We start from the raw sequence: 17074 nt of genomic DNA, 5'->3' as shown, positions 1-17074 counted from the left end.
AAATTCAAAATTAAAGCTCCCCACTAGAATGGGAATTATTTTTAAATGCTCAGTTATAAAATACATTTTCTCAGGTGGAATCAAAGTGTGTTTGCACATATTTTAGTACTAACCACAATGGAAGGAAAGACACAACTTTCCTGATCATGGGTTGTTAACTTGAAAGTACTGGATAGGATTTTTTGCTTTACATTTTGTGACATGCTCTTTGAATGTTTATATGATGAAGAGCAAACGGTAAATAATTTTGTTTAAAGAATAAGCTGTCACTCTGCAGTCACAACCTTGCAACACAATGAATAATGAAGCGTGGTTTGCCTAATTTTTAACACTTTGACACTGATATGATAAGACCATATCCAAAACATGCCCATCCTTCACTTTTTGTCAATTATATTAGGCCAGCCACCTGGTCTTATCATCTGAGAAATATGGTAATGAAATAAACATCTACTAAGACATGCTTGTTAAATAAAATGCTAGAATCTGAAACAACTACACAAATAGAGCACAAGTGATTTAAAGTTATATCAACTGCTTCTTTGAAAAATTAGTAAAAGCATTCAAACTACCAGGAATTTATTAAAATGTATTAGCATCACATGCTGACAATTATATTAATGCAGGAAAATTAAAACGGCAAATGGGTTAGGCTTTATCTTCATACAACATATTAAAAGAAAACCTCAATTCCCCAACAACATAAGTCTACATCTGCACACCAATTATCACTTCAGAGGAAAACAAACTAGATGTTAAACTTTTTCACAACATGTGTGTTAAAGTTACTTAATTTAAACAAGTTACTACAAAATTCAAAAATTTCCACTCTGGACCTAAAAATGGGACATTTTTACTGATAAAGCAAAAGAGCAAGATCAGTAAACCTTAACAAAATTGAAAAAATGTACATAACAATCTGAATCTGTCCAATAGAATGCGTTACACAATCTTTGTTTGCAATAAACCAACACAAATCTCTGTACCCTTCAAAACAGGGGATGATCACAAACAAAAAGCTATAGGAAGATAAAGTAGTACAATCCTAAACTTCTTCATATTCCTGACAGGAGAGTCTTTCTCTCAAGATAAGAGGTGTATTGTGTCCCTCCCATCACTCAATTAAATCTCCTGTGTATGCATAATTAGTGAGAGAAAAAAAATCAATACTTTTTCACACCTTGCTTCCAGTGTATTATATTTACAGTAATATTGCATCTGATCATGTGACTGTGAAATGGCTTAAGCAAGGTAAGACAATTTAGTTCCTAATTTCAAGCAGCATAAAACAATTAACACCGTTTTGATTATGTCTGCATGGTCAGTTGGCTTTAGTGTTGAAATTTGTTGAAATGGATTATATTATGTGTGGTCTAGAGTAATTCCTAAAAGGATTAAAAAGATAAATGGATTATGTTTGGATTACTGAAGAGCTCAATTTACATAAATCTGGGTCAGTGTGGTGTTTAAAGTTTGTTGAGATGTATAGGCATTATATTACAATACTAAAATGCCAATAATCTAAGCAACCAAAATATCACACAAAATTTAATGATGGATGGAAATGGGAATCTCAGTGGCTGGAATCAAGTTCAAAACACATGAATTCACATAATGTGATTCCTGTAAAGTTGATTTTAAAATCTGCTACAGTGGCAAGAATGACATTATGTGTCACACAGCATATTAAATCATATTAAATATCACAACAAATAAGATATCACTCAAATCCATGTCTGCAGAATCTGCATTAAACATGAATAAACATACAGGTGATGAGAAACTTTTGCCAGCTGTAGATAATCTTTCATTTATGGCAGCAGATCTTTTTTCCAGTTCGAGTCAAATTTATAAATTCCATGACTCGTAAATTACAAGAAAGTTCTCATGCAAACATAAAAACTACTCACATAGTGATACAAGCTTTGGGTCATCAATAGGATAAGAAAGTCAAAGATATATGCTGCAATGAAAATGTTGCCTTTTCTCATTGAAAATCCTCCTTCTTTCGAAATTAAAGCATTTGTCCTAAGCTGACTGCTCTGTTCTGTCACATGTATGCTACTTTAAGCTACTGTACAAGGGTAAATTTAATGATTTTTGTCACCTGGTTACATATTGTGTAAACTTAGTATCAAGGAAATAGAAAAAAAAATAACTGGAGCACTAAGCAGAGAAAGTTAAACAAAAAAGAGTTCAAAATTTATAATTTAATTGATTAAATGAAGTTTAAGTAATACACAGTGCATCCTTCTCTGGCCCCTTGCTGGGCCCCTGAGTGTCTACTATGGTTTCTCTGCCCAGACATGATGTCATTGCAGCCAATATATTTTAATAAGCTAGTAACTAAATTTAGATATGTTGTCATGTTGAACCAATCAGATGAATGAGTTGGAGCATGTGATCAAACATTGTGTCAGTCAGGGTATCAGTCATATAGCAACTCAGATGCCTGTAGAACCGCAGTCCTTTCAGTGCAGATGCTGCATTTAAATCTTTAACATTATTTGCAGAGAGAAAATGGATTTAGATTCTCTGCATCAAACTGTTCTTATGGATTTGTGCTGGCTCTGAATTGGTCTACACTGGGACAACATTTAAAACATGATTGACAGTAATTATTGAGGCGGTCATCACAGTAGAGTCAACCCTCTTGCTCCCCCTGGCTAGCCATCAATGTCCAAATATGACTGGACATACCGGAGAATTAGTCTCTGCCCAAGCTTAGATAAAAACTTTCAAGCTGAAGCACATGAAACCTAAAAGTAAATGAACTTATGAAAGAATTAGTGCAGTCAATGTTTAATGGGAGTGAAAATATTCATTGAAACAAATTCACACATCAAGTTTCATCACTGTTTTTGCAAATGTCAGAGAAACAGAGCCAGCTTCAAAAGATTAATGTAGCCACAGGAGCCATGAAAAGAAGGTTACTGAAATATAAATTCTTCAGCAGTGACACCTATGTCTCCTTTACGCTTTGCAAGAAAGAAAAGAAAATAAGATGTGTCCTAACTTACAGAAATAAAATTGCTGCAATTAGAAGAAAGATTATATGAAAGACACTGAGTCTCACATATATTGTACTTGAAAACAAATTACTTAGAAGGCAGTGACAGTTTCTTAACAGTGAGAAGGAAATGCCCAAGTGAAAATGCTGATCTAGGAAGTACATCTGTGAGCAGCAAAACAAAATATCCATACCATCAAAATGCATTAAAATATCATTATCTATTCAATGTGTATACATACAAATGTTATTTATGGTTAACAAAAGTCCTCTAATTTACACATGCTGTGTTTTCTTCATATTCTTTTATCTGAATCAACATAAACGAATATTAGCTTTAAGAATACAGAGTAATGATTCATACATGTGATGCTTAATTGCTGTGTATAAACTCACTAACTTTTGTGTATAAGCACTGCTCATTAATTGCTGTGTACAAACACTGCTCATTCAAATATAACTTGCAAGACATATTCACAAATCTAGAAATAGGAAACAAATATACAATAATACTCAGATAAAATGGAATGACTTCACTGGTACTATAGGTAGATGAAGTTTCAACTGTACAAGAGGTCATTTATCACATAATTACATCAGTATAACAATAATACGGGACGGATGTAATTCAGATCACAAGTTTTGATGCATTGCATCACTTTGATATCTTTCATGAACAAGGAGGGACACAAAATATAGTTGGCAAGACATACACAGTCCAAGTGTAACAGAGGAACACAAAATATAGCTGGCAATACATACAGTCCAAGTGCAACAGACAGGGCACAAAATATATCTGGCAAGACATACAGTCCAACTGGAACAGGGTGGGGCATAAAGTATAGAATGCAAGACATCCAGTCCAAGTGTAACAGAGAGGGACACAAAATATAGCTGGCAATACATACAGTCGAAGTGTAACAGGATGGGGCACAAAATATAGCTGCCTTGGTGACCAAAGAAGCTGATCCAAGTTGGGCAAAAATAAATGTTTTTTTAATGATGAAATCTCATTTAATCATGACTTTTATCTTCTTATTCCACCAATAAGAGGATTACAGATGACCTATAGACTGCCTAATGGCCAGCCTTTGTTCATTGCCTATTTATGACCCATAAGTCAGAAATTTGCCTACAGGTTAGTTACTAATTTGCATATAAAATATGGATGTTATATCCCAAGGTGACCTATAGGTAAAATTTACAAAATTCATTTCAAACAGACTGTTAGTCAAATAAGAGAAGACAGCAAAGAGTCACTGAGTCACTCAATATCCTTTAATTCCACTGAATATAATTCAAATTAAACTTTAACATACCTAGTTGTGCTACCTTCCATCTACAGCACACTTGAAATTGTATTTTACAAGTGTAAAGACACTTCCTATGTTTCTTCATATGCAAATGCATGGACTAGAAATTCTCTTATTATCAGGAGTGTCAATATAATATTTACTGAAATGAAACCAGGTAAATGAGGTATATTGTAGAAATGAAACCAGGTAAATGAGGTCTAATGTAGAAATGAAACCAGGTAAATAAGGTCTGTTGTAAAAATTAAGACTTTTTGCACAGATACAAATACCTCAGAATTTAACTAAACACCTGGTGATCATTCCTTTTTTTTATACAGAATTAGCATTAGTTCATGTTATAAGCAAATATTCAATTAATTGTGAAAAAATATGTCTGATCCACCCCAGAAATAATGTCTAGACCAGTCAGTACTCACACTACAAAGTTACAAGTTTCGTACCAAGAAGGCTGGTTTGTAAGTGACTCTGTGTGACCACTACACTACTCTCCTTAACATAATATTCAACAACCACCATTCTGTCATTTCTCACACAACCTAGTTGTGCCCCTCAAAGTGACTGAAAACAATTTTAAGAGAAAAACATATTTCTTTGATAATATTTAACTGATTTTAATGCATCAGGAATACATTCGCTACTTTCCCAACCCAGTCCTCCCAAACTAAACGAAAACAAAGAAGACATCTGCCATGTGTCCAACCTGCTTTAGCAACAAAAGTGCTCTATCAATCATCTGCTCGCCAAGTCAGACAGGAGTGGTCTTCCCTAAGTAGGATTGTTGCCACATTGCAACAACACTTAGTTACTACTAGAGCTGACATCCACTCTTCAATAGGTGTTAACTGCAGGCAGAACTTGACTTGGTGTGACTCTATTATGATCAAGTAAGTATTATTAAATAAACATTATTTACTCTATAAAGTGGTTTCTTCAAAAATATGTTACCCACGTATAATACATTACCAAAATAAGTAAAGTAGGAGAGAATAACATCCCCTTATCCCAGTGTTGGTTTTGTCTCTGGACACCTAATGTCCAAGAAGGTGCTAGGGTTAGCACATGGTTTGTGCATGGGCATTATTTAGAGAAAAAAATTACACTACCACAATTCTAGCAGAAGTAAAGTAACCTGTCATACAAAGTTGCTGAAGAACAATAATCTATTGAACTGCTGGTCCCACCAGTCAAACTGGGCCCTTTATGATAAACCTACTCAACTGCCGTGATAGGTCCCACCACGTCAAACTGGGCCCTTTATGATAAACCTACTCAACTGCCATGATAGGTCCCACCACGTCAAACTGGGCCCTTTATGATAAACCTACTCAACTGCCATGATAGGTCCCACCATTATGGTGAAAGGCTTGAACCAACAAGGCCCATATCTTCACTGATCCTGCCTGCTGTAGCCATAGTGACTAGAAACCAAATCTTGTATGAGACTTAAATCATGATGACTCTGGAGTGTGGTAAAAGGGATGCCTTAACTAACCATGCCAGAACCAACAAGTTTCCAGTGTAGATAAAGAATCAATATCTTCAGTCAAGACAAAGTTTACAAGAAGGAGAGGCCTTCATTTCAATCTATATTCTCCTGTACATTTTTCTGTGAGAAGGATGATGTGAAGAGAAGTTGGATCAAAACTGGCCATTTCCTCACCATATAATAACCTTCGTGCAGCCTCTTTTTCTGACCTCAAAAATGGCCATGAAATAAAACGTTGAAGGATACAGGGTGCAATCTCTGGATGGTCCTGAGAGGACCTTTTAGTAGCATGGAAATTGTGTAGAATGCTGTTCTTTCTGTGAGGGCCTTTTAGTTGCATGGAAATTGTGTGGAATTCAGTTCTTTCTATGAAGACCTTTTAGCAGCATGGAAATTGTGTGGAATTCAGTTCTTTCAATGAGGGCCTTTTAGTAGCATGGAAATTTTGTGGAATTCAGTTCTTTCTATGAGGACCTTTAAGTAGCATGGAAATTGTGTGGAATTCAGTTCTTTCTATGAGGGCCTTTTAGTTGCATGGAAATTTTGTGGAATTCAGTTCGTTCTATGAACGCCTTTTAGTAGCATGGAAATTTGTGGAATTCAGTTCTTTCTATGAGGGCCTTTTAGTTGCATGGAAATTGTGTGGAATTCAGTTATTTCTACGAGGGCCTTTTAGTAGCATGGAAATTGTCTGGAATTCAGTTCTTTCTGCGAGGGCTTTTTAGCTGCATGGAAATTGTGTGGAATTCAGTTCTTTCTGTGAGGGCCTTTTAGCTTGGGTTTAATGGACTATAGCCATGCTCTATAATTATTATGGACTTCTAAAAGTGGGACCAGTATATGGTGAAGTTGACTAAACTTGCAACATACAGTGTGGAGAATGTTGGCATACATCTATGCTATTTTCATGAACTGTTACTAAAATTTATTTATATGTGGTAAATATGAAAACTATGCACTACGTAAAGCTGACAGCTTTAAAGCTATGTACTATGTAAAGCTGACAGCTTTAAACTATGTACTATGTAAAGCTGACAGCTTTAAACTATGTACTATGTAAAGCTGACAGCTTTAAAGCTATGTACTATGTAAAGCTGACAGCTTTAAAGCTATGTACTATGTAAAGCTGACAGCTTTAAAGCTATGTACTACGTAAAGCTGACAGCTGACCAATATGGCAGAAAAATGATCCTGAACTAGTTCAGAGAACACTAAAGTTGGGAAAAATAATATTGCTAAAGTAGACAATACAGCTTCTGAACGTCCAATAAACTAGTACGGCAAGGAAAATATTGTGAAAAGGATGCTAAGAAGAAAAAAATTAGAAATGCGAATGAATGTTGGAATGATCTTACATGTAACAAAAAATCAATTTCTTAACAAATATCATAAACAATGTTGAGTATTGACTTGAAATGAAAGTACAATAGACCAATGGGCCAGTAATTAAGATGGAACTAATATGTTTATCTTATGATGAAACTAGACCACTATGCCCAAAAATATTCACCTATGATAAAGTTAGACCACTATGCCCAAAAATATTCACCTATGATAAAGTTAGACCACTATGCCCAAAAATATTCACCTATGACAAAGTTAGACCACTATGCCCAAAAATATTCATCTATGATAAAGTTAGACCACTATGCCCAAAAATATTCATCTATGATAAAGTTAGACCACTATGCCCAAAAATATTCATCTATGATAAAGTTAGACCACTATGCCCAAAAATATTCACCTATGAAAAAGTTAGACCACTAAGCCCAAAAATATTCACCTATGATAAAGTTAGACCACTATGCCCAAAAATATTCACCTATGATGAATATTCAGCTGGAAACTGAAAATTTGGTTAGAGGATACCTCACAAAGACATAAGTGAATCTAGTCTTTGCAAGTGAATTTTGTCTTTGTAAGATGCAAGTGACTGCAAAATACAAGTCAATTTTATCTTTACAAGATACAAGTGAATTCAATCTTTGAAAGACACAAATGAATTCAGACTCTGAAAGACACACGTGAATACAGTCTTTGAAAGACAGGAGTGAATTCAGTCTTTGAAAGATAAGTGAATTCAGTCTTTACAAGACACAAGTGAATTCAGTCTTTGAAAGACACAAATGAATTCAGTCTTTACAAGACACAAGTGAATTCAGTTTTTACAAGACACACATGAATTCAGCCTTTACAAGACACAAGTGAATTCAGTCTTTGAAAGACACAAGTGAATTCAGTCTTTTCTGCAAGACCTATGCTATTAATCATGAACAAAAGCAGTAAGTGACAACTGATGGGATTAGGTACCAATCCCTCTATGGGGAGACCAGTCTAGTCTTACCTCCTCCTTTGCATGCAGACAACTTTAAGCACTTTTGTTGTACAAGCCAATAATGACAGTCTGAGCATTTTTTATCATTTGAGGGGCTGGAAGTGTGAGCAAGTGAATGTACTCTTAGCATATAACAATCATGTCTCGAGAAGAAACACTTTAACATTTCACCAGTAGAGGGTTGGTAATGAGGTTAAATATAATAAGAGGACTTGTCAAATTTACTATTGTGCTAAAACAGGATCAAAGTAGGCCACTTTTGTTACTCTGGATTAAAGAAGTTGCTTCAGTCTTTCTTACAATGCTTCCATGAACCTATTCATATTTAGGTCAGATGTGTGATGAAATGTACTGGGTTATATACATCTCATCTCTCTAACTTGCTTGCATATGTATAAGTACAAAGGAAGATTAAAAATATTGGAGAATAACAAAAGGCTAGAGACTGAAATCGATCTTCACTAATTCCTAAAAATTTTCCATATCAAGTTACGAAAGATTTGCTTCTCTTTCAATAAATATATTACCATACCACATAATGATAAGACTGATGGACACATTTGTTTTGTCTTCTAAACCTTATGAATCACTGTCATAAAGAGTTGCAGAGGCTGTGTTTTCTTTTGATGAGGGGAGGTAATCCATGGTCTTCCTAAGCTCTTCATAGTTCCAGTTAAGCTGGGTTACTTCCTGTCTGTGTTTCTCACGTAAGTCCTCAAGGTCCTTTAGTAGATGTTCATTTGTTTGCACCAGAGATCTGAAACAGGGTACCAGAAAAAATTACACAAGAGATCTGAAACAAGGTACCAGAAAAAATTACACAAGAGATCTGAAACAGGGTACCAGATAAAACTACACAAGAGATCTGAAACAGGGTACCAGATAAAACTAGAAAAGAAATCTGAAACAGGGCACCAGATAAAATTAACTAATTTCAAATTAACTAATTACAATTCAACAATGGATCTGAAACTGGGTACCTGATAAAATTACACAAGAAATCTGAAACAGGGTACTAAACAAAATTTGGAGATTAATGACAAATCAGTTGTTGTATTAATCACATTTATTAAACAACAATTAAAACTGGGTACTAGTAATTTACAAGACATTTTATAGTATCAGTTTAATCAATTAATGAAGACTATACTTGTCACTTATCATACACTTTGTACGGTTACAGCTTAATCAATTTTAACTGTGTATAAATAACTTACTATATATCCTGCTGGGTTCCAGCTTAATAATTGAATGTAAACCTGGGACCAGTAACTTACTAGGCATTTTATACACTTAATCAATGAATGAAAACCTGGGACCAGTAACTTACTAGGCATTTTATACACTTAATCAATGAATGAAAACATGGGACCAGTAGGTATTTACTTGGCATTTTTCTACACTCACTGCTGCTGAATCAAGCAATGAAAACTTTGTACTAGTCACTCACTAGACATCTTGTAGGGTAACAGCTCAATTAAGCAATGAAAACTTTGTACTAGTCACTTACTAGACATCTTGTAGAGCCACAGCTCATCAAGCAATGAAAACTTGCTAGTCAATTACCAGACATCTTGTTGGGTCACAGCTCAATCAAGCAGTGAAATCTTTGTACTAGTCACTTACTAGACATCTTGTAAGATCATAGCTCATCAAGCAATGAAAACTTTGCACTAGTCAATTACCAGACATCTTGTTGGGTCACAGCTCAATCAAGCAGTGAAATCTTTGTACTAGTCACTTACTAGACATCTTGTAAGATCATAGCTCATCAAGCAATGAAAACTTTGCACTAGTCAATTACCAGACATCTTGCTGGGTCACAGCTCAATCAAGAAATGAAAACGTTGTACTAGTCACTTACTACACATCTTGTAGGTTCACAGCTCAATCAAGGCTCAATCAAGCAATGAAAACTTTGTACTTGTCACTTACTAGACATCTTGTAGGGTCACAGCTCAATTAAGAAATGAAAACTTTGCATTAGTCACTTACTAGACATCTTGCAGGGTCACAAATAGCAAGCAATGAAAACATTATATCCGTAATGTATTAGACATCTTGTAAGGTCCCGGCTTGATGAAGCAATGAAAACATTCTACTATTAACTTACTAGACATCTTGTTGAGTCATAGTCAATGAAGCAATAAAAACATCCTACACCCTTCTCCTGATAACTTGTGCACAACTGGGTTCAAAAACATAATCTGCACTATAAGCAAAGGCACATGGGACCTTCAGACAACAATGAAGTGATGCCCTTCACACTGGACATTGGGAAGACCAGGGGTTTAATGGCTCTTTACTTGTTTTATAATCATTTTGGGAATAATTGTTAATAAAGCTCTTTTACTAATGAAGATGTTTGCTTTTCTGTATAAATTACCTTTGTTGTCAAGATGCCCAGCCTCTGGAAAAACATTAATATTATTCCATCTTGTTTCAACAATCTTCAAGCGTACACCATAACACTGTGTATTACATCACTACTTTTGTTGTTATCAATTCAGAACCAAACAAGATTCCCATCTTCAAAAACCAGGGTTATTTATTTAGTAAAATATCTCTCAACATCGAAACTCAATTTTTAAAACTATTTTATTTGTAAAATATTTATGCCATCATTTCACTGCAAGTAATAGTGAAGCTTCTTCCCGTCCTTGAGGAAATCTCTGAGTGCCAATTCAGGAATTTTAAGTTAACTACAAACTCTGGAACTTGCTTCTCTACAATGAACCATATCTGTCAAACAAAGCTTTTTATTCCACCAAATACTCATTATACCCGAAATCCTTGCTATGTTTAATTGCATTTGTGAATGAGTAGGCTGATTTAAGGTAGTTATTTATAGCATGTACACAACAATATTTATAACAGTGTTCAAGAGATCCATTTAAATGAGTTGATCTGACACATGACCAGGGACACAAGCTCTTATGCTTAACTCACTGGAGGAACGCACAAAAAACAGACAAATAAAATTCACTCACTTCTGGTAAATGACACCATAGTCACTGATGAAACTGACATTGCAAATGTTTTCAATGATTTTTTCATCAACATTACCACAAAGTTAAAAGAGCCAGTGATAGAAAACAACTTTAATGAACTGAAAAAGTTCTGCAGCAGTAAAATCTCAAAGGAGGTATGTTTCTCTATCCCACCAGTGTCAAAAAACTTTGTTAAAAAATGTCTCAGTGAACTTGATACCAAGAAAGCTACAGGACTTGATCAGATTGGTCCACGACTCATTAAATCTTCTGCCTTTGCTATTGTAGATAGCATAACATTCATAATTAATTTAAGTATTGCAACCTCATCTGTCCCCAAAATATGGAAAACTGCAAAAATAACTCCTATTCACAAATCTGGTTCTAAGGATGATGCTGATAACTACTGACCAATTTCAATACTACCAAACTTGTCAAAATTGATTGAAAAACATGTCCATGACTCATTCATGTCATATTTAACCAAACACTTGCTGTTACACCCTAATCAATCAGGCTTTAGACAGAACCATTCCTGTGAGACTGCCTTGATCTCCCTAACTGATAAATGGCTTCAAGCACTTGACCAAGGTAGAATAATAGGAACTGTATTTGTAGATTTCAGGAAAGCTTTTGACATGGTGGATCATGAAATCCTTTTGAAGAAACTGAAAATCTACCAGTGTGATGAAAGAACAATTAGATGGTTTACTTCGTACTTAAATGAGAGAACACAACATGTTTACATAAATAATGTTCTGTCTGAACCTGAAACAATTAGATATGGAGTACCACAAGGCTCAATTCTAGGTCCACTACTATTCATTTTATTTATTAATGACCTACCACTTTTACTAAGCGACTCAATAACATCTACAGATCTCTATGCAGATGACACAACATTGTCAGACATCCAAAACACAAAGCATGAGCTCGAAATTTCTTTACAGAATGCACTAAACAAACTGGAAAACTGGTGCACATGTAATGGCATGGTGGTAAATACTGGTAAAACTAAAATATTACTTATCTCAACACGGCAAAGAAGGACAAATCTTGATAGTGATGAACTATGTCTGACATGGAAGGATACAAATCTGCAAATAGTCTGTCATGATAGGCTACTTGGTGTTCTGGTAGATAATAACCTATCATGGACTGAACATATCAAACATACCAGTAAAAAAGTCAATTCAAGTCTATGGCTTCTCAGTAGGATAAGACATTTTCTCCCTGAATGGCACAGGAAACTATTTTATAACAGTTACATACAACCCTATTTGGACTACTGTAGTACAGTATGGGGTAATTCAAATGATAAAAACATAGCAAAGCTGGCACATCTTCAAAAAAGAGCATTTGGGCTAATATCAATCCAGAAAGAAAGCAAGGAAAGTTTAGCTGGTAGGTTAAAAATATTATCTATTAAAGACCGAATCTGTTTGAGAAAAGCCAAATTAATGTACAGGATATCTCAGAATAGTGCTCCTGAATATTTACAATCACTATTCCAGTATAGGCTACCTGGTAATACTCCCCACCTGCGATCCATGTCAACCAAACAGTATAAAATTCCCAAACCAAATAAGGAGTTATTTAAAAAAAGTTTCCAATACTCTGGAACTCTGCTCTGGAATAGTATTCCAGCTGAGATTAGAAATGCCCACTCTATTTTCTTCTTCCAAACCCAATATATCCAGTGGCTTCAGAGATGCAGCTTAAATAAATGAATTCCTTTGTATGAGGGCCTCAAGGTAGATTAGTTTTTAGCTAATTGTGTTACCCTCTTTAAATAAGGTCATTATTATTATTATTATTATTATGCAGGTAGAATTTACATGCCTTTAAACTTTTTTTTTGCACACTCTTTATTTGATCTGATACAAATGATGCAAATAATGTGATAATACAAAGCAGGCATGCTTTTAATTCTGTGCAACAATAAAACAATTACTTCTTCAAGTCAGATCAAAACATGGTTGGCACTTAATTAGGTCCTCACAGAAACACTTGCAGACATAGCTATTTAATGATAAACTGACATATTTCACATCTGAATATGAGGGTGCATTGCATTTACACTTAAAGTGAACTAAACGATATAACTAAAATAACAATTTCACTTGACAAAACTTATTTAATCAATATTTATTACAGTGCTGCCTCCAGTAAGCTTTAGTGACCTTTTCGTTTATTGACATTTTTTTATGGTTTACTATTTCTGTTTGGAAAGAAATTTAACAAAATATATGACTCCTTATTAAAAGTTGAGAAGTTCATAATGTTGATTCAAATTTTTGGCAGCTATCTACCATTTTCATTAATAAAACAAACTATATATCAAGGTTTCAGTTAGCAATTTTGATTGCAATTTTCTTCACATTCAAGAAATGGGAATTTTTTTCATATTTTCTAGTTTAAAAAAATTGGAGCCATGCCTGACCCTGTATTGTAATTGGGTTCATTAGTTAACATGCATGAGTTATCAAGGGAGTGGTGTAATAGTAGCAGACATCTTGTAAGGTCACAGCTCAATCAAGCGATGCCAAGTTTCTACTAGTAAATGAATAAACATCTGGTATAGTTACAGCTAAATCAAGCAATGAAAACTTATTTAAAAGCAACTTGCTAGATATCTGAATGAGTGACAGGTAATGAAGCAATGAAAACATTCTACTATTAACTGAGACATCTTATACAGTCACAGTTCAATCCAAGCAATGAAAACTTAGTGACTTACATAGCATCCTGTAGAGTCAAAGTTTAATCAAGCAATAAAAATTTTGTACCAGTAACTTACAAGACATCTTGTAACATCAATGAACAACGACGCAATGAAAATTTTGTACCAGTAACTTACAAGACATCTTGTAACATCAATGAATAATGATGTAATAAAAATTTTGTACCAGTAACTTACTAGACACCTTGTAACATCAATGAATAATGACGCAATGAAAAGTTTGTACCAGTAACTTACCAGACACCTTGTAACATCAATGAATAATGATGCAATGAAAATTTTGTACCAGTAACTTACTAGACACCTTGTAACATCAATGAATAATGATGCAATGAAAATTTTGTACCAGTAACTTACTAGACACCTTGTAACATCGATGAATAATGATGCAATGAAAATTCTGTACCAGTAACTTACTAGACACCTTGTAACATCAATGAATAATGATGCAATGAAAATTTTGTACCAGTAACTTACAAGACATCTTGTAACATCAATGAATAATGATGCAATGAAAATTTTGTACCAGTAACTTACTAGACACCTTGTAACATCAATGAATAATGATGCAATGAAACTTTTGTACCAGTAACTTACTAGACATCTTGTAACATCAATGAATAATGATGCAATGAAAATTTTGTACCAGTAACTTACAAGACACCTTGTAAGGAAAATGCTTAATCAAGCAAGAGGCATAGTTATTTTATCCATCTAAAATACATAAGAAATAATGCTAAATCCCTTTCAATGTAATACTGTGAACCTAAAACAATATTTATCCATAAATATTTGAGAAGATTGTTCTAAATGAAATCTCTCCTAGATTTTTCATATACAACACCTTCCAATCCATTGTCAAGGTTTTCTTCTTTTAGAAATTATGTATAAACAAAATCAGATATGACACACATTATATGCAAACACATGCACATATGTACAGATGCAGCAACTGTGTTTACATTGGTATAACTCTTTTCCAGCACAGTTCATAGATATTTAGGTGTGAGTATAGCTTTGCTGAACTTATCTGCATCTAGTCTTCACAATCACAGACACATATTCATATATATGCACACACAGGCAAACAATCACAGACCCATATTCATATATATTCACACAGAGACAAACACAATCACTGACACATATTCATAGATATGAACACTGAGGCAAACACTATCACAGACACATATTCATATATATGCATACACAGGCGAACACAATCACAGACACACATATTCATATACATGCACACACAGGCAAAAACAATCACAGACACACATATTCATATATATATGCACACACAGGCAAACACAATCATAGACACACATATTCATATATATGCACACACAGGCAAACACATGTTATAATTCCATGAACATACTTATGACTGTCCTGTAGCATTGCAGAGAGTTCCTGAAGCTGTGAGTACTGTTTCAGCTTGATTTGCATCTTGTCTACCTCCCTCTGCAAAACCTCATTCTGACGCTGCAGTTCATCTGTAGAGTAAGATGAATCTCCATTTAAAACATCAACTTACCAAATTTCTTTCAATTGTATCTTTCTCCAAGTACTATCAAATCAAGACAAAATCATAAAATACTCCAAGAAAAAATGATCAATTCCTCTAAGACAAAATTATAAAATGTTCTTGTTTCTTCAACTTAAAGAGTTTTCATTAAACAGAGATATATGCTTATTTTTGCCACAAAAAGGTCCAAAGGCCCATGGCCATGTGTTTTTGCCACAAAAAGACGTGAAGGCCCATGTCAATGAATTTTTTGTCACAAAAAGTTCCTAAGGCCCATTTGCACTTATTTCTGCTATAAAAATACCAGAAGGCCCATGTGCACTTAGTTTTGCCATAAAAGACCCAAAGGTCCATTTGCACTTGTTTTTACACAAATAAAATCCTGACAGCCCATGTGCAATTATTTTTGCCACAAACAGGCCAAAAGGCCCAAATGCAATTATTTTTGCCACAAAAAAAATAAAAGGCCCAAGTGCATTTGCCACAAGAAGACCCAAAGGCCTATGTATACATATTTTTGCCATAATAAGTCCCTAAGTCCCATGTGCACTTACTTTGGCCACAAAAAGATCCAAATACCCATTTACACTTATTTTTGCCAAGAAAACATCCTGAAGGTCCATGTTCAATTATTTTTGATACAAAAGAGACCCAAAGGCACATGTGCACTTATTTTTGCCACAAAAAGATGTAAACACCCATGTGGATGTGTTTTTTGTCTTTATTCCAGAGTGCTCATCACAAAACAGAGCTTAAGCTACCAAAACCTCACAAAAGCGATTATCGAAGCAGATCTATATAATCTCAGACTTAAAATACTGCCCATAAAGTCGCAAACTCAGTACATTCAGGACATTTACAAAGTGGCTTAAGATTGGTAAAATTCAATTTATGTGGATAATGTCGTCATTCCATGTGATTTACCAATTTCTTATTGTTCCTTGCAAAACTGCAGGCTTTGACTGTCGTTGATAAAGCCCATTAGAGTGCAGGGATGCTAGCTATACTGACAGACAATGGAATCACATGTCTGTGCCTTCCTTTTGTATGGACAACTGAAAACCTTTAGACCTGACAGTAAATAATACAAAGAAGAATATGTGAAACAGGTCAAGGAGACCATGAGGAATGAAGGAAGACATCACTGGTGAAGATCAATGAACTTTTTAACAGTGGACCTCACAACATCATCACTTAAGCTGATTCATTTTTATTATCACTTGTTTCTGTAATTAATGTATATACATTATCACTTGTGCTTCAAGCAATATTTATAGTATTTTACAGTTTTAAAGTTTTGTTGTTAATATGGATTACCAAAGTATGGCTCAAATGACATGCACTCTTAACAGAAAGTTTCCTGCCGATAATTATAAAATGCTTATATTTATCTATGTTTTATGCAGATTATTAATTCAGAAAGATTGCAACTATGATTAAACCTTTTATTTCTGATATTTTTATTTAACATGTAGTTTACACTCTTTCTCTTTTCTCTCTATCCTTATTATTCTCATAGCACATACTGATTTAGGTAGCAAGTGGAACTGACAGTTACTGTATACTGTATAAATATATCTGCAGTTAAACAGAAAATACATTAAAATTCTTTGATAATTATATTTATATAAAAGGGTTTTTAAAAAACCAACTTAAAAAGTAA

At 34.3% G+C, this 17074-nt stretch overlaps 1 protein-coding gene across 1 annotated transcript in view; it reads right to left on the bottom strand.

Annotated features, from left to right (window-relative positions):
* Positions 1-8071: 8071 nt before the first annotated feature.
* Positions 8072-17074, bottom strand: part of LOC149785860 (centrosomal protein of 72 kDa-like) — a 65907-nt gene continuing 56904 nt past the window's right edge. The window contains exons 13-14 of the mRNA XM_089931250.1: positions 15265-15379; positions 8072-8904 (exon numbers count right to left, since the gene is read on the bottom strand). Of these exons, the coding sequence (XP_089787376.1) occupies positions 8727-8904; positions 15265-15379 (293 nt within the window). The 3' untranslated portion in view covers positions 8072-8726. The remainder of the gene's footprint in view (positions 8905-15264; positions 15380-17074) is intronic.

Source organism: Sinohyriopsis cumingii, chromosome 13 (assembly GCF_028554795.1).
Source record: "Sinohyriopsis cumingii isolate HCF-2022 chromosome 13, ASM2855479v2, whole genome shotgun sequence".
In the NCBI taxonomy this organism is placed as follows: domain Eukaryota; kingdom Metazoa; phylum Mollusca; class Bivalvia; order Unionida; family Unionidae; genus Sinohyriopsis; species Sinohyriopsis cumingii.
This window is presented reverse-complemented; position numbering and strand designations above follow the sequence as displayed.